General features: G+C 54.5%; 2 protein-coding genes across 2 annotated transcripts in view; both read right to left on the bottom strand.

Annotated features, from left to right (window-relative positions):
- Window positions 1-13,322, bottom strand: part of LOC126195194 (mucin-1-like) — a 29,106-nt gene extending 15,784 nt beyond the window's left edge. The window contains exons 1-3 of the mRNA XM_049933709.1: window positions 13,185-13,322; window positions 12,223-13,048; window positions 10,843-12,164 (exon numbers count right to left, since the gene is read on the bottom strand). Of these exons, the coding sequence (XP_049789666.1) occupies window positions 10,843-12,164; window positions 12,223-13,048; window positions 13,185-13,322 (2,286 nt within the window). The remainder of the gene's footprint in view (window positions 1-10,842; window positions 12,165-12,222; window positions 13,049-13,184) is intronic.
- A 145-nt stretch (window positions 13,323-13,467) lies between these two features.
- LOC126195193 (proline-rich protein 36-like) lies at window positions 13,468-25,181 on the bottom strand. Its single transcript, XM_049933708.1, has 7 exons — window positions 24,914-25,181; window positions 24,270-24,863; window positions 23,829-24,206; window positions 16,138-17,461; window positions 15,167-15,865; window positions 14,515-15,070; window positions 13,468-14,010 (listed from the first exon to the last, which is right to left on the bottom strand). Exons 1-7 carry the CDS (start codon window positions 25,179-25,181, stop codon window positions 13,468-13,470), a joined length of 4,362 nt encoding a protein of 1,453 aa, XP_049789665.1.
- Between the last annotated feature and the right edge of the window lie 40 nt (window positions 25,182-25,221).

Here is a 25,221-nt window from a genome sequence, read left to right as displayed (position 1 = left end):
AGAAATCGACCATCTGATCTTAAATGTGTCCCATTTCCACGAGGCTGGGAAGGATTTTATCTTGATGATAACATCTGCTCTTTACATTCTTCGATCATAAACTTTCTGGCAAGCCGGCAGCCATTGGCCACAATGTGCTGGTCGTCCCACATTAGAAGCCCAGGTTTTATTATCCCGTGGCCAGTGCTGCACTGTCTTCTCCTTTTTCGCAAAAGGGAAGGAAGCCGGTAGGACACAGCTGGAGGGCTCCCCATCGGTGATAGCGAAAACTCTCCGAAGCTCTGTGTGGCCACCAGGGTAACTGCCAGCTCTCGGCGTCCCTCTCAGCGACCAGGCGTTACAAGAAGGGCCAGCGAGACATTCTTCACTTCCTTCAGTCCGAGACAGAAACAGAACTTCTGCCCAGAATGCCACACACACCACACTGACTTGAAAGCGTTAAAGAAAATAAGAAATGAAACCTGAAACAACAGTGCAGCACTTGAACTTCGTAACCACTCAATTCTTGACAAATTGCCACGTAACCTCCTTACTGGTCGTGGTATAGCTAAGGTTATTAATCAATCTGTTACGAAGATTACCGTCGCTTGTCATGTCCTACAGCTCCTGCAAGCTACCCTCTGTAGTAATGGTTAAACGAATTCGTGTGGTCCACGAAACTACATGCCTCTGCGAGTTACTGCTGCGGTATAAATAATTTTTAGCGGGTGAATTTAACCAACAGGTAGAATTTTGAACGCAACGGATACCGCAATTTTTTTGGAACCACTACAGATGGGACCTATGCAGGGCTTAATAGGGAGCGTAGAGCCATTATTTACTTTCGTGACCCAGCATTCAGCTGTGGTACTGACTTTCACCTATTCTTTATGATGAAAGGAAGAAATAATCAGTCGTAGGGTACAGGTTAATGGATATTTATTCAATACCGATGGCATTTCAACAACTAGCCGTGTGTCTGTTGGAATATACATCATCACAACTGGTCTCTCTAGTTAACATGATTCACTTTCGCCACGTAATTATGGAAAGGGAGAAGGGAGCGCAGACCTGGCTTCAATGTAATTTTATACAGGCACAGAATTATACGTAAACCCATGCTTATTACAACCAATTACTGAAGGCCACACAGAATACGTTCAGCAAAGACACTACAAGCTAACTCGGTCAGGGCGGAAGAGTATTTGCCTAAATATTTAAATTTTCGTTAGAACATACGCTGAAGAATGGGTAACAAGTGGTGGACTTAATTAAGAATGAATCTTGTGAGACAACACCACTTTGCTGAGCAAGGGGGGGGGGGGGGGGGGGGCAAGAACATTTTCTATCATATGGCGGGAAAATTCTTTATTCCATCAATAGGCATTAAAATCTAAAGTTTCTGGATACAAGAGTTTAACCCGTATATTTTATGTAACGCGAAACATTGCCAGCGATTCAAATAGTTATGGAGGGCACAAGAAACATTAACTAATTATCACATTAATACTACTCCTCACACATGGCCAAGTAGCGGTAGCCAACAGAAATGCAAAAAATACGGACACACGAGATTTTTCCTTCTCTATCTTACACTCACACACTACCTTATGATTAATTACTCAACTACTATACATTTTCAGACCGAAACTACAGTTAACCAATGTAACGGTTGCTCCAACCGACCGCGTGGCGTGAAAGCAAGTACACAAAGGAAACGCATGAAAAATAAATTAAAATCCCACAAAATATTACTGTAAAATGAAAATCACATTACAATACATTAAATGAGTGAACTTCCGTTAAACACAGAGCAATAATATGGCCGTGAGCTTAAGGCCCATGGTGCGTGGCCTGACCAAGACACAAATGCCAACTTCTTACTGAAATTTGACTGAATTATGAAATTAAACTCCCGTATGGGGGTTTGGTGGTAATCTCACACCTGATTTCGATATCTGGACTTTATTATCAGCAGTTTTGAGACATTCTGATATCTTTGTTAATATTACCAAAATCGAGAGCTGCGTCTCCACTTCTGTCCAGCGCCGCTACCCAGGAACAAGTAGACCTGCGGACACCTCGCCTAACCATTGTTCGTTCAAAACGTGGTGGAGGGGATGGTTCGCCAACATGACACAGCCAACACTGGTGCCTTGGCGACCTGTCTGACCTGACTCGCACATTGTCTTTGTCAAACTTGTTCGCGTTTAGGGGGTTGGTACTATACTACCGCAGAAGCACCCTACTCATGCAGTGCTGCGACCTCTGAGCAAAGTTTCCTGCTACTTTACATAACATCTCATTCATACAGTCCAAAGACGCATAAGGGAAAGGATGCAGGGAAACGTGACGCACACGAAATAAAAGATCAATAAATAAATAAAGAAACACCGCTTAGTGCATTCTCTTCTGCTTGTTACTCACAGACTTACTTCCGCAGAGTGAAAAACACTCTCTCCATAATTCTCCCGTACCGGAATTTATTGAGACAAATATGGAATGGGACAACAAGTTCCATTTCAAAATAAACAACCCGATTTAAAAATTAGCAACAAATTATGAGTTATTCGATTTTATTTCGTCTGGGACTTAATACAAAATTGAGAGTTGGAGGTCTCAGACAGACCATACTATAAATGCACGTCCACGTGTGCTTGTGGCGAACATCAGTTCGCTGTGAACCGTGGTAAACTTTACCGTACATACTTCACATAAGTGGTGTACAGTTTTTCAAGGTATCACCGCCAACGTTGATGCATCTAGCTGGTTCACACTGAGGTGACAGAAATCTTGGGATACCTACCTCCTTGTATCGTTTCGGACCTCCTTTTCGCCAGTGTGGTGTAGCAGCTGGGCGTGGCATGGATAAGGCGCCGGAAGACCCCTGCAGGAATACTGAGCCCGCTTTTGCATGATAGATTTCATGAGTTGCCGTCTAGCTCTAATGTCAAGAAAAACAATACACGTTTTGGCCACATTTTTAAAAGATTATTCTCTGTAACACTCTGTCAATATCAAGAACTGAGATTCATAGAAACAATGTAATTACGATACTTCATTAAAATTTCATTTTCTTAGGGTCGTCTTCGTCCTATTTCTCACAAGTGAGCCTTGACCAGTTCCCTAGAGATTACAACTTTCATCGTTTCTTCCAGTATTTGCCTCACCTAAGTTCCAAAGAAATTAAGATTTGATCTTAACTAATCAAAAATTGGGCAGAGCCGAAACTTTCATTATTTTTATTGTTCCCAGTTCTCTGAGAGGTTACACTGCGAACATCGTAATTTACTGTATGTTATTGCATGCACTGATTGAACGGATCGTTCCAATTATTCAAATTACTTTCGGCAGCAGTTTGAAGTGGAATCATTCCTGAGTGAAAGGTAAGTGCAAAATTCAAGGAAACAGAGGCCAACGTTTGTAATGGAAATAAACTTGCTAGCTGATTAACAATGTGTAGTTCCGGTACTTGAGCTATGAAACTCACCTTTCGCCAGCAGCGCCCTTACAGACTGAGCTAGCCAGCCACGACACACGACTTTCTCAAGAAGCTTAGATACCGCCAGTATGGCCCTCCCACTTTGTAAACTATAAAGACAGTCTCCTGCATATCCTGCGTATCCTGTAGGTCTAGAACAGCTGGAACAGACGATATGAACACACAAAGAGCGTAGCCCCAATTTTAGCGATTCTTTGCAGGATTGCACTTCTAGTCTATAATTAAGCTTCCGCTGTTTTGAGCCTAGGTTTGTCTGTCACCGCGCAGTTTCCCCATGATATCTTGAATTCCAGCAGTGATACAGTAACGAAGCTGCTAGAAATAAGGAAACTAAGGGATTTTAATTTAAACGTAATGCAGTAACAGACTTAGTCGTAAGGGAGATAGCAGCACCATACAAACACATTGACATAGTAACACAGGCAGATAACAAGCACACGCACCATATCTTGAGAAGGATACGTGGGTAATAGGTTAAAATCACAACAAAAAATGTGAGACAGTCTAATTAGTACCCAGGGAGAGAGTCTGTTGTCGGTGTCAGCAAATAAAGAAACAGTATTACTTCAGTGAAGCATTCAGAAGTGTTTTTGTGAATGTTAGAGAGTAGTAGAGAGGCACTGGTTGAAATGAAGTTCTCAGAGGGAAGGAGATTCTGAAATGTGCTTCAATTGCTCAGTCAGCTAGAGTAATACCTGCGAAAACCACGATTCTGGTTTTGAGTCTCCTTCCTGCATACAGCGATAGACCACGAAGTACTGTCTAAACAACGATTACTCCCCTGCAGAATGACAGTTTCAGTCTAGAGGTGTAATTTATATTTGGACACATGCAACGGCCCGTATCCATTACTTACATCCCAAAAAGGAAAAGTATTTTCAGTAACATCGGAGAAAATCATTAAACCACTGGTGCTGCAATGCAGGAATAGAACAGAATAAGTCATCCTGACAACTGCAAGTAATAACTTGCAGGCAGTAACGAATGGTGGAAGAAATTAATAGACGAAGACTGTCGGAAAGCTGAAGACAAGGTTATGAAATTAGACGGGAAACGGCTACAAGCGAATAAGAATCATGGAGCAGCACACGCTCATCGGCAGCCACAAAAGCAGGCTAAAAAACTATTCGTAAGGAAATGGAACAATACCTAAAACAATAGAATGGATCTATTCACGAATGTCATCGAAAAAACACCGTGCAGAAAAAGTAAGAGGTTTTAATTAAAAATATAGTGTGATGAAGGATAACGTTGGTGATGGCGATATGGTTAATGAACCAAGCAGAATTTCGTCAACGAGCGGGGAACATCTAGAAAATTTAATCAATTGTCCTTGTCCAGAGTCACCAACTACAGATTGCAGAAGCAGCTCAACAATGCTAAAATTCCAAAATCCACACATAAGGAGGCGGTAGAAAATATGAAACACCTGTAAAATGGTGAGGCATCTGGGTGTGGTTGAGGTACTACAGAATGGAATAGAAGCAGTGCATTGGCGTTTGTGTCACCTGACACAGGAACTAAGGAAAACAGACACTAAAGCAGCTGAATGGAAAGAATCGCAAACAGTCCATAAACATAGAAGAGGAAAGAAGGAATATTGTTAGTTAAGACAGGCTATAAGGTTTTATCTTGTTTATCCCTAAACTGCTTGGAACCAAACACAGAATATGTGACTGGTGATTATCGAAACAGCAGAGTGATAAGTGAGAAAGTAGGGACACGTAAACAAAAAACACGTAATTTGTTCATTGACGTTATGAAAGTTTATGAGTCGCTAAAGCCTTTGGAATTGGTGACAGAATTTGTATTTCCGTTTAAACTTATAAGTTTTGTAAACCATGAGTAGATGGTAACATATTTTCGAACACTTACAATTGATGGTCATATTAGGGTGAGCCTGAACGGTGTGCTGCAGCCGCGGTGAAAGCAGGCAACTACGGATATTGTTATTTTAATACAGAATGAAGCAAAAAACGACGCTCTACGAAGGAATTATTCGAATGGGGCGGAACCGGTATATGTGGTGTAGATGTAGAGATAAACAATGAATTATAGACTCAGAAAAATTGGATGATTTATTCTAAAGAAAGAGCTTCACAAAGTGAGCAGGTCCATAATGCGTTGGTACACCTCTTGTTAGCAGGACGCGTGGCCGGCGACAGTCATGTTGTGATCCCACTATTGTCCAGGGCCCCTCCACTCAAGTCTCCGGCCTGGAATCTTTTGACAGGAGTACAACTACCTTCAGTGATGAGTCAGAACCCGTCTTCAGTGATGAGTTGCGCTTGGAGCTGAGTCCCAATGAACAGTGAAGACGAATCTGGTGACGCCTGAGAAAGTCGGGGAATGACAACCTGACCGTCAACTACTGTACTCCGCTAGAACCAGGAGTGATGTCCTGAGGTACCGTTTCTTTTCATAGCCTGAGCCCTACGGTCAATGGCACACTTAGAGCACAGCGGTACGTCGACGTTATTTTATGACCCGTTTCGTTTCCCTTCATGGAAAACCATGCTGATCTTACATTTCTAGCAAGGAAATGACCACCCGTACGTGGGGAGAGTTTCTACTGCTTGACTTCAGTTTTTGCCAAACCCTACCTTGGACAACGAGGTCGCCGGATGTCTCCCCAGTTGAGAAAGTTTGGAGCATTATGGCCAGGGCCTGCAACCAGCTCTGGATTTTGACGATATAAAACGCGAATTGGATAGAACTGGGTAGCATATCTCTCAGCAGTTCTTCCAAACTTATATGAATCAGTGCCAAGCGCTTTAACTGGTTGCTTAAAGACCAGATGTGGACCAAAGTGTTATTGACGTGCTACATTTATGAAGCTTTATCTCTTGAATAATTAATCAAATTTTCTGTAACTGTAATCATTTGTTCGTGCATTCGTGTACATCACATCTACTGATTTCTGTCCCATTGTGATTATTCATTTTTCTAATGCGTAGCCTTTTCTTTCTTTCTTTTTCTTTTCTCACCTGTACTGCACAGACTTGTGCAGCAAGGGGCAAGGTAGAAATTCACTCTGGCAGTGACAGTGTGTTTTAGAATACGTGACTGGTATTGGCGTATATGCACAAAAAGTGCGTCGCTGTAGACAAAAAATACTTGACATTTTGCAATTTCGCAGATACACCTGAAAGAAGGGCTGTGCCGCGCGAGGTTGCCCCATGGAGCTGCTAGTAGAAATCACTGGCAGGGCAACAACACTACGAGCAAAGTCCTTCCTGAATTTAGTGCCACGGTGGTGAAGGCCATCCAAGGTCTGTTCCAGCAGCACGTCTGGCTCCTTCCCAGGTCGCTCTCTCTACATACCAGACGAAGTCCACCGTCGCAGGACGAGCGCCTCATCGCGGTGGTCCTCCCCCCGCTGTGAGTCAGCGGAGGTGTCGCCCAGGGCCGCAGCATGTACGGCAACGTCGACTCTGCTCCCCGCCAGCGCGGAAGCCTCGCTGCCGGCTTACATACGATGCAAGCGATACGGGTCGTGCAAGTAGGCAGCACAGAGGAATTATTGGGCTAGCCAGCTACAGACCCAGCGTATTACACAGTGCAGATGCTTCAATAAAGTACTCGTTAACTTTGCAGCCGCATTTTTCTGGATCGTCCTGGCCTCCCTCTTCGCCTCCACCAGCCACTCACAGCATCCTGGCTCTCAGCCAATCCTCCCTTAAGTGGGGGTGCATTCGCTGAATGGAATAAAACCTGACAACTTCAAAAATATAATCGGACTAAAATAAGGAGACGCTCTGTCCCCTCTTCTCAATAATACGTATGTAACCTTGCGGAGAGCAGAGGGGAAAAAGCTGAAGGAATCCGTGTTATGGATGGTGACGTAGGAAGGACGTTGGGAAAGAAAGGAGCCAATCGGACGTAGTTAATAGGAAGGGCGAAGGTTTGGAGTTTGAAGAGGAGACCGGAATGCCACACGCAGTCATAAGCTCGTACAAGATCAAGGGAGAGGAAGATAGCGTAGCGAGGGGAATTAAGCTGTTCGGAGAGGAGATGAGTGAGGGGAAGGAGAAGGTCATCGGAAGAGTAGGACAGCCAAAAGCCACACTGGGTAACGGGAAGGAGGCGATGCTGGCGGAGATGCTGGTGGATGCGGCGGGTTAGGATGGATGCCAGGACCTTGCTGAAGACCGAGGTAACGCTGATGGGATGGTAGGAGGAGACAGCAGACGGCGGTATACCGGGTTTAAGGAACATCAGGATATGGGAGGTTTTCGACAGGTCAGGGTAGTAGCCGGTGGACAGGACTACATTATAGAGCCTGGCCAGGGTGGAAAGGAAAGACGCAGGAGCTTCACGAAGGTGGCGATAGGTGACACGATCATGACCAGGAGTGTAGCGATGAGATCCTGTGTAGTGATAGGGGCATTGAGTTACGTGTGTGCAATGTTGTACCAAGTACTGGTAACCAGGTGCGAGGTGAGGGAGTGAGGTGTCAGTTCGATCGCGGACATCCGGGAAGAGGGAGTAATCGAACTGGTGATCAGGGGATGGTAAAGACATCGGAGAGGTAGGAGGCAAAGTGATTGGCCTAACTAAGGTTGTCAGGGAAGGGTTGATAATCATGAAGGAGAGGATAGTAGGGGGAGGATTTAGTTCTGGTAAGGCGACGGAAGGCTGACCAGAACTTGGACGAGTTTATAGGAAGTGTGGGATTTAAACAGGTGCATGTCTGTAGCCAGTTCCAGCGTTTCTAAGCCGCGAGCAAGTTTCGGATGTGTCGCTGGAGTTGCCGGTGGCGTCGTAGTATGTCCGGGTCACGCGTGTGGAGGAAGGCACAGTAGACACGGCAGGATTCACGGAGGAGGAGGATGGCCTGTGGGGGTAAGGTAGGATGGTGGGGGTGGATGGCGACAGAAGGGACGTGGGCCTCCATGGCCTCAGACAAGGTCTGCTGGAGAAAGGAGGCGGCATAGGTAATATCATCAGGGTGGCGGTAGGTGAAGGGGTGGCCTTCGACCTGGGTAGATAGGGTATCCCAGTAGGCATTCCAGTCGGCACGGGAATAACCATGCATGTACTTCGAGGGAGGTTCATTATGAGGGTCAGGACAGGGGCGACGACCATCTGATATGGTGAGGAGGACAGGGAGATGGTCACTACAAATGGGGTCCAGGACATCCACCGTTTTGCGGCCAAGGAGGTTAGGGGGGGCGAGGTTGACATCAGGAGTGGAGCTGCATTCGGGGTGGGTGTGCTGGGGAATGGGGATGAGGTCGCCTTGGAGGGAGGAGAGTAACCGATGCCACCACCATAACTGGGTGGCGGAACGACTATGGATGTTGAGGTCGGCGGCGATCACATAGGAGGAGAAGGTATGGTCATTGTGGGAGAGGAAATCAAAAGGAATAGGGATGTTGGGGTGGACATAAATGGTGGTGCAGGTGATGGTAAGGCCAGGGAAGACGAGACTATGGATCAGGTGTTCGGTGGGGTCGGGAAGGAGAGGTTGGAGTCGAACTGGGATCTGGCAGTGGTGACCAATGGCAACTCCGCCACGTGCTATTGAGAAGGGATTATCAGAGTAATGAAGGAGGTAGGGCGAGGTGTGTATGGTATGGTGGGGCTGAAGAAAGGTTTCATTGAGGAGGAAGGCATCCATGCGGTGGGTGGTGAGGATGTGCATGAAGAGGTTCTTGTTGGTGGGAAGGGATCGGATGTTGTTGAACAGGATACGGTGCTGTCGCGCCATGACAGGAATTTAGACGAGGGTGTCGAGACTGGAGAAGGTAAAATGGGCCTGATTGTGGGAGTAGGTCGCATGCATTTTGAGGTGGAATACGGAACGGGCGGCAAGGGATATCTGCTGGAGAGTGTGAGGGCGCTGGAAAGGGTGGATATTTTGGAGAACGATGATGAGGAACCTGATAATGTCCACAGCAGTGGGGGGGGGGGGACGAAGGGAATTGCCAGGAGGGGTGGGGGTGACCAGAGGGCGGACAGGAATGGTGAGTTCAGGAGTGGTGGGAGGGGGTCGGGCTTTACATTTTTTGGAGTCCGTGGGATGTGGGAGATTGCAGGTGTTACAGGAGGGAGGGGACTGAAAGTTAGGGCACTGCCAGAGGAAATGTGCTTGCTTACAGTGCGGGCAGGTGGTGGCCTCAGGGCACTCAGATTATAATGTAGACACCTCTGGCAGTGGAGGGACTGAGGAGGGGAATTGGAGGGGTCGACTTTGTAGCGTTGGTTAAAGAGGAGGACACCCTCCTTCAGGAGGTGGTCAATGGAGGGGGCGTGCTCCGAAAAAAACCGCATAAGGCAGGTGGGGCTGGCGGAGTTGAAAATGCGGCGGACCGCACTGACCTCCAACGAGGGATGCACCTTGAGCTCCGCCAACACCTCCTCCTCTGTGGTCATCGGACTAAACCGAGTGATCACGGTAGTGAGGTTCGGCGGGCGATGTGGGGGGATTGGGGTTGGCAGGTAGTGGACATGGAAGGAGCAGGGGTGAGACATTGGGACCAAACTGGGTGATGGGGATTCGAGAAAGGATGTCATTATGAAGGGTTGGGGCAAGGGGAGCAGCTGAGAACGGAGTCTCTTCGGGGAGTGAGGAGGGAGATGAGGGTTCCAGGAAAGTGTTGGCGGAGGAGGAGCGAGAGGTTCCGGACCTCGAGGAGGACAAGAGAGGAGGTATTTGAAGGAAGAGGGGGGAGGAGGAGGAGGAGGAGGGGGAGGGAGCAGGGCCAGGTGGGGAGGCATCCATGGCATCCTGGGAGGGGTGTAAGGAGGATGGGGCGGGGCCTTTTTGGAAGCAGAAGAGGAAGTGGTGCCACTAGGGCGTTTGTGGGCAACGGAAGAGTGAGAGGAGACATGCGGGACAGTAGCAACAGGAAGGTGGTGGGAAGTGGCAGGTCCTGGCGTGGACGCTGGAGCCGGCGCTGGAGGTGAGGATGGCGATGGTGAAGGTGACGGCGATGACGTAGATGACGGCGATGGTAAAGGCGAGGGTGAGAGCTGGGCATGGGCAGTGACACTTCGGGCCACCACCCTAGCGCGAACTGCTGAAACAGCCTGAGGGTGTGGAGGGAATGATCAGATGTGGAGGTGCGGGAGGAAGAAGGTGAGGAGGGGGCGACAAAGAGCAGAGCGCAGGGAGAGTGAGAAGAGGAGGGATGGAATTAGGAGGGGGAGACGGGGCACACTATGTGATGAAGGTGGTGGCGGTGGAGGGGGAATTACAGACTATTGAGCTGGTGGTGGTAGTGGTAGTAGTGGTAGGGGTTGACGTGATGACAAGGAGGAACAAAGACAGGACAGGTCGAAAAGTATAGTGGAAACCAAGGGATGGACGAAGACCAGTGGGATGCCAACTGGGGCCAAAGCCCCAATCCGCTGGCCTTGTCGGGAGGCAATAGCTGGCAGGAATGCTGGCACGAATGCTCGCTGGCAGGAACACAGGCTGGCTGGCTGGAACGATGGCTGGCAGGAACGCTAGCTGGCGGGCAGGAGCGCTGGCTGGCTGGCAGGAACATCGTCTGGCTGGCTGGGTGCTCGGCAGGAACGCTGGCTGGCAGGAACGCTGGCTGGCTGGTAGGAACACAGGCTGGCTGGCAGGAACACTCGCTGGCTGGTAGGAAAACAGGCTGGCTGGCAGGAAAGCAGGCTTGCTGGTAGGAACACAGGCTGGCTGGCAGGAATACTGGCTGGCTGGCTGGCTGGCTGGCAGGATCGCTGGCTGACAGGAACGCAGGCTGGCTGGCAAGAATGTAGGCTGGCTGGCAGGAACTCTGGCTGGCTGGCTGCCTCGCTTGCAGGAACGCTGGCTGGCATGAACGGTGGCTGGCTGGCAGGAACATAGGCTGGCTGGCAGGAACGCAGGCTGGCTTGCAGGAACATCGTCTGGCTGGCTGGGTGCTCGGCAGGAACGCTGGCTGGCAGGAACGCTGGCTGGCTGGTAGGAACACAGGCTGGCTGGCAGGAACGCAGGCTGGCTGGTAGGAACGCAGGCTGGCTGGCAGGAACACTGGCTTGCTGGCTGGCTGGCTGGCAGGAACGCTGGCTGGCAGGAACGCTGGCTGGTTGGCAGGAGCGCTGGCTAGCTGGCAGGAACACAGGCTAGATGACAGGAATTCTGGCTGGCTGGATGGAAGGCTGGCAGGAACGCTGGCTGCCCGGAACAGTGGCTGGCTGACAGGAAAACAGATTGGCTGGCAGGAACGCAGGCTGGTTGGTGAGAACGCCGGCTGGCTGTCTCGAAAACAGGCTGGCTTGCAGGAACACTGGTTGGCTGGCTGGCTGGCTGGCAGGATCGCTAACTGGCAGAAACGCTGTCTGGCTGGTAGCAACACAGGCTGGCTGGCAGGAATGCAGGCTGTCTGGTCGTAACACTGGCTTGCTGGCTGGCTGGCTGGCATGAACGCTAGCTGGCAGGAATGCTGACTGGTTTTCAGGAGCGCTGGCTGGCTGGCAGGAACACAGGCTGGCTGGTAAGAACGCAGGCTTGCTGCCAGGAACACAGGATGGCTGGCAGGAACACTGGCTGGCTGGCTGGCTGGCTGGCAGGGACACTGGCTGGCAGGCAGGAACGCATGCTGGCTGGCTGGAACGCATGCTGGCTGGTAGGAACCTAGGCTGGCTGGCAGGAGTGCCGGCTGGCCTTCAGGAATGCTGGCTGGCTGGCAGGACCACTGGGTGGCTGACTGGTTGGCTGGCAGGAATGCTGGTTGGCAAGAACGCTAACTTGCTGGCAGGAGACCAGTGTGGCTGGCAGGACAGACTAGCTGGCAGGAAAGCAGGCTGGCTGGCAGGAACGTAGTTTGGCTGGGAGGAACATAGGCTGGCTGGCAGGAACGCAGGCTGGCTGGCAGGAACGCAGGCTGACTGGTAGGAACGCAGGCTGGCAGGCTGGAACGCTGGCTGGCTGGCAGGAACACTGGCTTGCTGGCTGGCTGGCTGGCAGGAACGCTGGCTGGCAGGAGCTGGCTGGCATGAACGCTGGCTGGCAGGAACGCTGATTTGTTGGTAGGAGCGCTGGTTGGCTGGCAGGAACACAGGCTGGATGGTAAGAACGCAGGCTGGCTGCCAGGAACACAGGCTGTCTGGCAGGAACACCGGCTGGCTGGCTGGCTGGCTGGCTGGCTGATAGGAACGCTGCCTGGCAGGAACCCTGGCCGGCTGGCAGGAACACAGGCTGGCTTGAAGGAACGCAGGCTGGCTGGTAGGAACGCAGGCTGTCTGTCTGGAACACAGGCTGGATAACAGGAATGCAGGCTGGCTAGCAGGAACGAAGGCTGGCTGCCAGGAACAGAGGCTGGCTGGGTGGAACACTGGCTGGCTGGCTGGCAGGCTGGTAGGAGCTCTGGTTGGCAGGAATGCTGTCTGGCTGGCAGGTACACAGGCTGGCTGGCAGAAACGCAGTCTGGAGCGCAGGAATAGAAACCTGGCTGGCAGGAACACAGACTGGCTAGCAGGTACACTGGCTGTCTGTCTGTCTGGCTGGCTGGCTGACAGGACCACAAGATGGTTGGTAGGAACACAGGCTGGCTGGTAGGAACACAGGCTGGCTGGCAGGAATGCAGCCTGGCTGGCAGGTACGCAGGCTAGCTGCCAGGAACACAGGCTGGGTAGGAGGAACGCAGGCAGGCCGGCAGGAACGCAGGCTGGCAGCAGGAACACTGCCTGGCTAGATGGCTGGCTGACAGGAACGCTGGGTGGCAGGAACTCTATCTAGCTGGCTCACAGGAACGCTGGCTTTCAGGAACGCAGGCTGCCTGGTAGGAAAACATCCTGGCTGGCAGGTACACTGGCTGGCTGGCAGGAACACTGGCTGGCTGGCTGGCTGGCTGTCAGGGACACTGGCTAGCAGGCAGGAACGCATGCTGGCTGGCTGGAATGCATGCCGGCTGGTAGGAACCTAGGCTGGCTGGCAGGAGTGCAGGCTGGCTGACAGGAATGGTGGCTGGCCGGCAGGAACACTGCGTTGCTGGCTGGTTGGCTGGCAGGAATGCTGGTTTGCAAGAATGCTAGCTGGCTGGCAGGAGCCCAGTCTGGCTGGCAGGACAGTCTGGCTGGCAGGAACGCAGGCTGGCTGGCAGGAACGTAGTTTGGCTAGGAGGAACATAGGCTGGCTGGCAGGAACGCAGGCTGGCTAGCAGGAACGCAGGCTGACTGGGAGGAACGCAGGCTGGCAGCCTAGAACGCTGGCTGGCTGGCAGGAACACTGGCTTGCTGGCTGGCTGGCTGGCAGGAACGCTGGCTGGCAGGAGCTGGCAGGCAGGAACGCTGGCTGTCTGGCTCTCTGGAGGGCAGGAACGCTGGCTGGCAGGAACGCTGGCTGGTTGGCAGGAGCGCAGCCTGGCTGGCAGGTACACAGGCTGGCTGGCTGGAACGCAGGCTGGCTGGCAGGAACGCAGGCTGGCTGGCAGGAATGCAGGCTGGCTGGCAGGAATGCAGGCTGGCTGGCATGAACACTGGTTGGCTGGCTGCCTTGCTGGCAAGCACTTGGGCTGGCAGGAACGCTGGCTGTCTAGCAGGAACACTGGCTGGCTGGCAGGAACGCAGGCTGGCTGGTAGGAACACAGGCTGTCTGGCAGGAACACTGGCTGTCTGTCTGGCTGGCTGGCAAGATCGCTGCCTGGCACTAACGCTGGCTGGCTGGCAGCAGCGCTGGCTGGCTGGCAGGTATAGAAGCTGGCTGGCAGGAACGCAGGCTGGCTGGCAGGATTGCTGGCTGGTTGGCAGGAGCGCTGGCTGGCTGGCAGGAACACAGACTGGCTGACAGGAATGCAGGCTGGCTAGCAGGAACGCAGGCTGGCTGCCAAGAACACAGGCAGGCTAGGGGGAACGAAGGTAGTCTAGCAGGAACGCAGGCTGGCTGGCAGGAACACTGGCTGGCTGGCTGACTGGCTGGCAGGAACGCAGGCTGACATTAATGCTGTCTGGCTGGCAGGAACACAGGCTGGCTGGCAGGAACGCAGGCTGGCTGCCAGGAACACAGGCTGGCTGGCAGGAACGCAGGCTGGCTTGCACCAACGCAGGCTGTCTGGCAGGAACATGGTTGGCTGGCTGGCTGGCTGGCAGGAACGCTGGCTAGTTCGCAGGAACACAGGCTGGCTGGCAGTAATGGAGTCTGGCCACCAGGAACGCAGGCTGGCTGGTAGGAACGCAGGCTGGCTGGCTGGAAACGCAGGATGGCTGGCTGGCTGGCTGGCAGGAATGCTGGCTGGCAGGAACGCTGGCTGGCAGGAACGCTGGCTGGCTGGCAGGAACATAGGCTGACTGGCTGGAATGCAGGCTGGCTGGCAGAAACACTGGCTGGCTGGCAGGAATGCAGGCTGGCTGGTAGGATCACTGGCTGGCTGGCTGGCAGAAATGCTCTCTGGCTGGAAGGAACACAGGTTGGCTGGCAGGAACGCAGGGTGGCTGGCAGGAGTGCAGGCTGGCTGGCAGGAACACACACTGGGTGGCAGGAATGCGGTCTGCCTGGCAGGAATACAGGCTGGCTGGCTGGGTGTCTGGCATGAACGCTGGCTGGCAGGAACACTCGCTGGCTGGCAGGGAAACAGGCAGGCCTCCAGGAACGAAGGCTGCCTGGTAGGAACACAGGCTGGCTGGCAGGAACGCAGGCTGGCTCACAGGAACACTGGCTGGCTGGCTGGCTGGCTGGCTGGCTGGCTGGCTGGCTGGCTGGCTGATAGGAACGCTGCCTGGCAGGAACCCTACCCGGCAGGCAGGAACACAGGCTGGCTTGAAGGAACGCAGGCTGGCTGGCAGGAACACTGGCTGGCTGGCAGGAACGCAGGCTGGCTGGTAGGAATGCAGGCTGGCTGCCAGGAACACTGGCTGGCTGGCTGGCTGCTGTCAGGAACTTTGGCTGGCAGGAACCCTGGCTGGCTGGCAGGAAAACAGGATGGCTGGCAGGAACACAGGCTGGCAGGCAGGAACGCAGGCTGGCTCGCAGGAACGCAGGCTGGCTCGCGGGAGCACTGGCTGGCTCGGTGGCTCTCTGGCAGGAATGCTGGCTGGCTGGCAGGAATACAGGTTGGCTGGCCGGAACGCAGGCTTGCTGACAGGAACACTGGCTGGCTGACAGGAACGCAGTTTCGCTGGCAGGAACGCATGCTACCTGGCAGGGCCACAGGTTGGCTTGCAGAAAAGTAGGCTGCCCGAAAGGAATGCTGGCTGGCTGGCAGCAACAATGGCGGGCAGGCTGGCTGGCTGGCAGGAAACTGCGCTGGCAGGAACGCTGGCTGTGTAGCAGGAACAGGGACTGCCTGGCAGGAACGCTGGCTGGCTGGTAGGAACACAAGCTGTCTGGCAGGAACACTGGCTGGCTGGCTGGCTACCTGGCAGGAATGTTGGCTGGCAAGAACACTGGCTGGCTGGCAGAAACGCAGGCTGGCTGGTAGGTAACCAGGCTGGCTGGAAGGTAAATCAAGCTGGCGGGCAGGAACGGAGGCTGGCTGGCAGGAATGCAGGCTGGCTGGCAGTATTGCTGTCTAGTTGACAAGAGCGCCGGCTGGATGGCAAGAACGCAGGCTGTCAGAGAGAAATGCTGGCTCGCTGTCAGGAACGCAGGCTGGCTGCCAGGAACACAGGCTGGCTAGGAGGAACACAGGCAACTGGCAGGATCGCAGGCTGGCTGGCAGGAACACTGGCAGGCTGGCTGGGAGGAAAACTGGCTGGCTGGCTACGTGGCTGGCATGACCGCTGTCTTGCTGGAACACTCGCTGGCTGGCAGGGAAACACGCAGGCCATCAGGAACGAAGACTGTCTGGTAGGAACACAGGCCGTCTGGCAGGAACACTGGCTGGCTGGCTGGTTGGCTGGCAGGATCGCTTGCTGGCAGGAACGCTAGTTGGCTGGCAGGAGAGCTGGATGGCTGGCAGGTACACAAGCTAGCTGGCAGAAGCGGAGCCTGGCTGGCAGCAATGCTGGCTGGCTGGCAGGATTGCTGGCTGATTGGCAGGAGCGCTGGCTGGCTGGCAGGAGCGCAGGCTGGCTGCCAGGAACACAGGCCGGCTAGGAGGAACGCAGGCAGGCTGGCAGGAACAGAGGCTGGCTGGCAGGAACGGAGGCTGGCTTGCAGCAACGCAGGATGGCTGGCATGAACACTGTTTGGCTGGCTGGCTGGCTGGCAGGAAAGCTGGCTAATTCGCAGGAACACAGGCTGGCTGGCAGGAATGCAGGCTGGCATGCAGGAACACAGGCTGGCCGGCAGGAACACTGGCTTGCTGGCTGGCTGGCTGGGAGGAATACTGGCTGGCAGGCACGCTGGCTGACAGGAACGCTGGCTGGCGTACAGGAAAACAGGCTGGCTGGCAGGAACACAAGCTGTCTGGCAGGAATGCTTGCTGGCTGGGTGGCAGGCTGGCAAAAACGCTGGCTGGCAGTGACGCTGGCTGACTGGCAGGAACACAGGCTGGCTGGCAGGAACGAAGGCTGGCTGGCAGGAACGCAGACTGTCTGCTAGGAACACAGCCTGGATAGGAGGAACACAGGCAGGCTGGCGGGAACGCAGGCTGGCTGGCAGGAACACTGGCTGGCTGGCAGTCTGGCTGGCAGGAACTCTGGTTGGCAGGAATACTGGCTGGCTGGCAGGAACACAGGCTGGCTGGCTGGAGCGCAGGCTGACTGGCAGGAACGCAGGCTGCCTGACAGGAACACAGGCTGGCTGGCAGGAATGCAGGCTGGCTTGCAGCAACGCAGGCTGGCTGGCAGGAACACTGGTTGGCTGGCTGGCTGGCTGGCAGGATCGCTGGCTAGTTCGCAGGAACACAGGCTGGCTGGCAGGAACGCAGGCTGGCCGGCAGGAACGCAGGCTGGCTGGCAGCAACACTGGCTGGCTGGCTGGCTGGCTGGCAGGAACGCTGGCTGGCAGGAACGCTGGCTGGCTGGTACAAACACAAGCTGGCTGGAAGGACACGGGCTGGCTGGTAGGAACGCAAGCTGGCTGGCTGGAAACACAAGCTGGCTGGCTGGCTGTCTGGCAGGAACGCTGGCTGGCAAGAACACTGACTGGCAGGAACGGTGGCTGGCGTGCAGGAAATCAGGCTGGCTGGCAGGAACACTGGCTGACTGGCAGGAACGCAGGCTGGCGGGGAGGAATGTAGGCTGGCTGGCAGGAACACAGCCTGGCTGGCAGGATTGCATTCTGGCTGGCAGGAGCGCAGGCTGGCTGGCAGGAAAACAGGCTGGCTGGGAGGAATGCAGGCTGGCTGGCAGGAACGCAGGCTGTCTGGCTGGAACACAGGCTGGCTACAGGAGCACTGGTTGGCTCGCTGGCTGGCTGGCTGGAACTTGGTTGGTTGGTTGGTTGGTTTGTTGGATCAAAGGGACCAGACTGCTACGGTCATCGGTCCCTTTTTCCAAAGACAAAGAACACCCACAGAGAATAAAAACGAGGAATAGAATAGAACACAGACGATACAGAACAAGAGATACTGAGACAAAGACAAGACAAAACGAACTAAAACCACCATAGAAATAAAAAAAGGAAAAGCCAACCACTTAGAAACACGTTAAAAAATCAGTTTAAAAGCATAGGCCAAAGGCCAGAATCAACACAAAACAATAACATAAAATAGAAACACTCAGATTAAATGATAAAAGCCCCCTGCCCGAATAAAACGTAAAACTAAGTCAGCCATTGCGGAGTCGTCTGTTAAAAGAGCAGGGAGCGTATCAGGCAGCCTAAATGTCTGCCTCACCACAGCTAAAAGGGGGCAGGCCATCAAAATGTGGGCCACCGTCAAAGCCGCCCCACAGCGACATAGAGGAGGGTCCTCCCGGCGCAGTAAATAACTGTGTGTCAGCCGGGAGTGGCCAATGCGGAGCCGGCAGAGAACTACTGAGTCCCTGCGAGTGGCTCGCAGGGATGACCGCCACACAGCCGTCGTCTCCTTGACAGCACGGAGTTTATTGCGCGTCGTCAGTTCGCGCCATTCATCGGCCCATAGCGCCAAAATTTTGCGGCGAAAGACTGCCCGCAAATCAGTCTCCGGGAGGCCAACATCAAGAGGTGATGTACTCGTGGCCTCTTTCGCGAGACGGTCAACATTCTCATTTCCGGGGATCCCAACATGGCCTGGGGTCCAAACAAAGACCACAGAGCGGCCGCAACGGTCAAGAGTAGACAGGGACTCCTGGATAGCCACCACCAGACGGGAACGAGGAAAACACTGGTCGAGAGCTCGTAAACTGCTCAGGGAATCGCTACAGATAACGAAGGACTCACCTGAGCAGGAGCGTATATACTCTAGGGCTCGAAAGATGGCGACCAGCTCAGCAGTGTAAACGCTGCAGCCAGCCGGCAAGGAACGTTGTTCGGAATGGTCCCCGAGAGTGAGCGCATAACCGACTCGACCAGCAACCATCGAGCCGTCGGTGTAAACAATGCCAGAGCCCTGATACGTGGCCAGGATAGAATAAAAGCGGCGGCGGAAGGCCTCTGGAGGGACTGAGTCCTTCGAGCCCTGTGCAAAGTCTAGCCGAAGGCAAGGGCGAGGAACGCACCACGGGGGTGTACGCAGAGGTGCCCGGAAAGGAAGTGGAACAGGACCAAGCCCAAGCCCGGAGAGAAGCTCCTTGACGCGTACGGCGATCGGACAACCCGACCGGGGCCGACGCTCTGGCAGATGGACGACCGACTGTGGGAACAGCACACGGTAATTTGGATGCCCGGGCAAGCTAAAAACATGGGCAGCATAAGCAGCCAGTAATTGTTGGCGTCGGAACCGCAGTGGAGGGACACCTGCCTCCACTAGTAAGCTGTCCACAGGGCTGGTGCGGAAAGCACCAGTGGCAAGGCGTATCCCGCTGTGGAGAATTGGGTCCAGCACCCGCAACGCAGACGGGGATGCTGAGCCATATGCCAGGCACCCATAATCCAGACGGGACTGGATTAACTCCTGGTAGAGCCGTAACAGGGTAGAGCGGTCGGCGCCCCAGCGGGTGTGGCTCAAACATCGCAGTGCATTGAGATGCCGCCAACACGCCTGTTTGAGCTGCCGAATATGAGGCAGCCAAGTCAACCGGGCATCGAAAACCACCCCCAAAAACCTGTGTGATTCCACCACCGAAAGAAGTTCGCCGTTAAGAGAAAGCTGCGGCTCCGGGTGGACAGTACGTCGCCGGCAGAAATGCATAACGCAGGTCTTGGCTGCCGAAAACTGAAACCCATGCGCTACAGCCCAAGACTGCGCCTTACGGATAGCGCCCTGTAGCTGACGTTCAATAGCTGCAATGCCAGTAGAGCTGTAGTAAAGGCAAAAGTCGTCAGCATACAGGGAAGCGGAGACAGAATTTCCCACGGCCGCAGCAAGCCCGTTAATGGCTATTAAAAACACAGACACTTAAAACAGAACCCTGTGGCACACCGTTCTCCTGGACGTGGGAGGAACTATACGAGGCTGCGACTTGCACGCGGAAGGTACGACACGACAGAAAATTGCGGATAAAAATCGGCAGAGAACCCCGAAGACCCCATCCATGAAGCGTAGAAAGGATGTGATGACGCCATGTCGTATCGTACGCCTTCCCCATGTCGAAAAAGACAGCGACCAGGTGCTGACGGCGGGCAAAGGCAGTACGGATGGCCGACTCCAGGCTCACCAGATTGTCGGTGGCGGAGCGGCCTTTACGGAACCCACCCTGGGACGGAGCCAGAAGGCCCCGAGACTCCAGTACCCAATTCAAGCGCCGGCTCACCATCCGTTCAAGCAACTTGCAAAGAACGTTGGTGAGGCTAATGGGACGGTAGCTGTCCACCTCAAGAGGGTTCGTTCCAGGTTTCAAAACGGGGATGACAATGCCTTCCCGCCATTGCGACGGAAACTCCCCCTCGACCCAAAGACGGTTGTAAAGATCGAGAAGGCGCCGCTGGCAGTCCACTGAAAGGTGTTTCAGCATCTGAAAGTGGATGCCATCTGGCCCAGGAGTGGTATCAGGGCAAGCAGCTAGGGCACTGCGAAATTCCCACTCACTAAATGGAGCATTGTAAGATTCTGGGTGGTTGGTGCGAAACGAAAGGCTCCGACGTTCCATCCGCTCTTTAATGGAGCGGAAGGCCTGGGGGTAATTCGCAGAGGCGGAACTCATAGCAAAATGCTCTGCTAAGCGATTTGCAATGACGTCGGAGTCAGTACAAACTGCTCCATTCAGTGAGAGCGCAGGGACGCTGGCAGGGGTCCGATAGCCGTAGACGCATCGAATCTTGGCCCAGACCTGCGATGGAGTGACATGGAGGCCAATGGTGGATACATACCGCTCCCAGCACTCCTTCTTGCCTTGGCGGATAAGGAGGCGGGCCCACGCACGCAGCCGTTTGAAGGCGATAAGGTGGTCGATGGAGGGATGTCGCTTGTGACGCTGGAGCGCCCGCCGGCGATCTTTAATCGCTTCAGCGATCTCAGGCGACCACCAAGGCACAGTCCGCCGCCGAGGGGACCCAGAGGAACGGGGAATGGCTGATTCGGCGGCAGTAACGATGCCGGTGGTGACCGATTGAACCACAGCATCAATGTCATCAGTAGAGAGAGGCTCAAAAGCGGCAGTGGAGGAGAACAAGTCCCAGTCAGCCTTATTCATAGCCCATCTGCTAGGGCGCCCAGAAGAGTGGCGCCGTGGTAGTGACAAAAATATCGGAAAGTGGTCACTACCAAACAGGTCGTCATGCACACTCCATTGGACAGACGGTAAGAGGCTATGGCTACAGATTGAAAGGTCAATGGCGGAGTAGGTGCCATGCGCCACACTGAAGTGTGTGAAGGCACCATCATTTAACAGCGAGAGATCGAGCTGCGACAATAAATGCTCAACGATGGCGCCTCGACCTGTTGCCACTGACCCACCCCACAGAGGGTTATGGGCGTTGAAGTCGCCCAATAGCAAGAAAGGTGGCGGCAATTGGGCGACCAGTGCAGCCAGGACATGCCGCGAGACATCACCATCTGGTGGAATGTAAAGACTGCAGACGGTAACAGCCTGTGGCGTCCACACGCGTACAGCGACAGCCTGTAAAGGCGTCTGGAGAGAGACAGACTCGCTGTGCAGAGTGTGAAGGACATATATGCAGACTCCACCAGACACCCTTTCATAAGCTGCTCGGTTCTTATAATAACCCCGATAGCCACGGAGGGCGGGGGTTCGCATTGCTGGAAACCAAGTTTCCTGGAGAGCAATGCAGAAGAAAGGGTGAAGGCTGATAAGTTGGCGGAGCTCAGCTAGATGGTGGAAGAAACCGCTGCAGTTCCACTGGAGGATGGTGTTGTCCATGGCTGGGAAAGGCGTGACGGGACTGGGAAGGCAGATTACGCCGCTGGGTCACCTGCTGCCTCCGATGGAGCACCCGTGCAAATGCCATCCATTGCGTCCGAGGGACCGGCAAGAGCGAGGTCCTCAGCGGACGCCAGAATCTCCACCTCGTCTTCAGAGGCAGAGCTTGTAGGAAGCGGTGGGATGGGTGCCACCGCAATATCGTTGGTCTTGGGGACTTTCTTCTTTTTCTGCTTGTCGCGCTGTGCCTTCGGTGGTTCAGGCTTCATGGGCTTCACTGGGTCAGTCTCAGGGACAGACGACGACCGCGAGGCCCGACGACCAGGGACTGGCGGTTGTTTCAAGCCCTTGCGGGCGTCCGCTTTTCCACTGGTCGGGACTTGCGAAGGGAGGTCCCCAAGGGATCCCTTCCTGGCGAGAGTAGCCGAAGAAGTCTTACGCTTCTCCGGCTGGGAAGGGGGAGCTGATGTCCCCGATGGTTTTGAGGGTGTTGCTCCTGGAGAAGATGGAGCAGGAGCAACAGGGTGTGAAGTGCCCCCCACAAGCAAGGGGGGGTTTGGATGCTGACCAATCATAGAACCAACCGTATGGGACGACACAGGAGATGGAAGAACCGTCGTAGCAGCAGCGGCGTACGTTGACGTCATTGGCACAGGATGGAGTCTCTCATATTTCCGCCGTGCCTCAGAGTACGTCAGGCGGTCCAGGGTTTTATATTCCATTATCTTCCGTTCTTTCTGGAAGATCCTACAGTCCGGCGAGCAGGGGGAATGGTGTTCTCCGCAGTTAACACAGATAGGAGGCGGGGCACATGGAGTATCAGGATGCGAAGGACGTCCACAATCCCGACACGTGATGCTGGAAGTACACCGAGATGACATGTGCCCGAACTTCCAGCATTTAAAACACCGCATCGGAGGAGGGATATACGGCTTCACATCACAATGGTAAACCATCACCTTAACCTTTTCGGGTAAGACATCACCCTCAAAGGCCAAGATGAAGGCACCGGTGGCTACCTGGTTATCCCTCGCACCCCGATGGACGCGCCGGACGAAGTGAACACCTCGTCGTTCTAGGTTGGCGCGTAGTTCATCGTCGGACTGCAGAAGAAGATCCCTGTGGAATATAATACCCTGGACCATGTTTAAACTTTTATGGGGAGTGATGGTGACGGAAACATCACCCAACTTGTCACAAGTGAGCAACCTCCGTGACTGGGCAGAGGATGCTGTTTTGATGAGAACCGACCCAGAGCGCATTTCGGACAAGCCCTCCACCTCCCCGAACTTGTCCTCTAAATGCTCCACAAAAAACTGGGGCTTGGTTGACATAAACGATTCTCCATCAACCCGCGTACACACAAGGTACCGGGGTGAATATTCTCCACTGCCTTCTTTAGCAAGACGTTCCTCCCATGGAGTAGCTAGGGAGGGAAACGATCTCTGATCAAATTTCTTCCCGTTGAGGTTAGACCTCGATCGCTTAGAGACTGCTGGTGGAGGCCCACCAGCGAGAGATGATGTACCACGCTTCATTGCGGGTCATCCGCCCTGATGCCACCTACTCCGACCAAGGGCCCTCCCCACGGGCGCCACCCAGCCGCAGCAATAGCCACCTGGCAGGACGGCCATTGCCTGGAGTCCTGATGCCCCAAGGAGATGGGCATCTACTCCTTGGCATACGTGGGGAGTTAACGGCGCAGGCATCAGTAGAGCGATCCCTGTGTTGTCAGGGGCCTACAACCAAGAGGGTACATGGCGGCCCCACCACAACGGACTGGCTACCGTGCTGGATCTTAGGTGCAAAACTGTCCAAGGTCGTCGTCGCAGTTAAAAGAAACACTGCAGAGTGCAGCGTGGTAATCGCCCAAGAGATCGAAAACGAGCGGGACACCATTGCAACGACGAGAAAGCCGGCTAAAAGTCTAATTGCACGACGGATACAGTGCACCATGTAAGGCGCCCTTCCCCAATTGGCTCGCTCTTCGGAATAATTTAGAAAGATGGAGGTCAAACCCGAGAGGGGAACATCACATAAGCCCGAAACATTTGAGACTCCTTTTAGTCGCCTCTTACGACAGGCAGGAATACCGCGGGCCTATTCTAACCCCCGAACCCACAGGGGGCTGGCTGGAACTCTGGCTGGCAGGAACGCTGGTTGGCTGGCTGGCTAGCTGGCTGCAACGCTGCCAGCCAAGAACGCTGGCTAGCTGGCAGGAGCACTGGCTTACTGGCAGGAACACAGGCTGGCTCGCAGGAACGCAGGCTGGCTCGCAGGAACACAGGCTGGCTAGCAGGAATGCAGGCTATCTGGCAGGAATAGAGGCTGGCTGGCAGGAACACAGTTTGGCTGACTGGCTGTCTGGCAGGAACGCTCTCTGGCTGGAAGGAACACACGCTGGCTGGCAGGAACGCAGGCTGGCTGGCAGGAACACTGGCTGGCTGGCTGGCTGGCTGGCAGGAACGCCGGCTGGCAGGAACACTGGCTGGCTCGCAGGAACACAGGCAGAAAGCAGGAATGCAGGCTGGCTGGTAGGATTACAGGCTGCCTGGGAGGAACGCTCGCTGGCTGGCAGGAACGCAGGCTAGCTGGCAGGAACACTGGCTGGCTGTCTGGCTGGCTGGCAGGAACGCTGGCTGGCAGAAATGCTGGTTGGCTGGCAGGAACACAGGCAGGCGGCAAAAACGCAGGCTGGGTGGCAGGAACACAGGCTGGCTGGCAGGAACACAGGCTGGCTGGCAGGAACGCAGGCTATCTGCAGGAACATTGGCTGGGTAGCTGGCTGGCTGGCAGGAAAGTTGGCTGGTTCGCAGGAACACAGGCTGACTGGCAGAAACACAGGCTGGCTGCCAGAAACGCAGGCTGGGTGGCAGGAACACTGGCTGGCTGACTGTCTCTCTGGCAGGAACGCTGTCTGGCAGAAACGCTGGCTGGGTGGCAGGAACACAGGCTGGCTGGCAGGAACGCAGGCTGGCTGGCAGGAACGCGGACTGGCTGGCAGAAACACTGGCTGGCTGGCTGGCAGGAAGGCTGGCTGGCAGGAATGCTATCTGGCTGGCAGGAAAACAGGCTGGCTGGCTGGCTGGCTGGCAGGAACATAGGCTAGCAAGAACGCTCTCTGGCTGGATGGGACGCAGGCTGGCTGGTAGGAACACAGGCAGGCTGGCTGGACCACAGGCTGGCTGGCAGGACCTGTGGGTGGCTTGGCCGGCTGGCAGAAACGCTGTCTGACAGGAACGCTGCCTGGCAGGAACGCTGGCTGGCTGGCAGGAGCGCTGGCTGGCAGGAAATTTGTCTGCATGTGAGGAACACAGGCTGGCTGGCAGGAATGCAGGCTGGTTTGTAGGAACACGGGCTGGCTGGCAGGAACACTGGGTGACTCGCTAGCAGGCTGGCAGGAATGCTGGCTGGCATGAACACTGGCTGGCTGGCAGGAGCGCTGGCTGGCTGGCAGTAACATAGTCTGGCTGGCAGGAATGCAGGCTGGCTGGGAGGAACTC

The sequence above is a fragment of the Schistocerca nitens genome, chromosome 7 (assembly GCF_023898315.1).
Source record: "Schistocerca nitens isolate TAMUIC-IGC-003100 chromosome 7, iqSchNite1.1, whole genome shotgun sequence".
Lineage (NCBI taxonomy): Eukaryota > Metazoa > Arthropoda > Insecta > Orthoptera > Acrididae > Schistocerca > Schistocerca nitens.
Note: the sequence above shows the minus strand (reverse complement) of the source record. Positions and strands in the feature narration are given on the sequence as shown.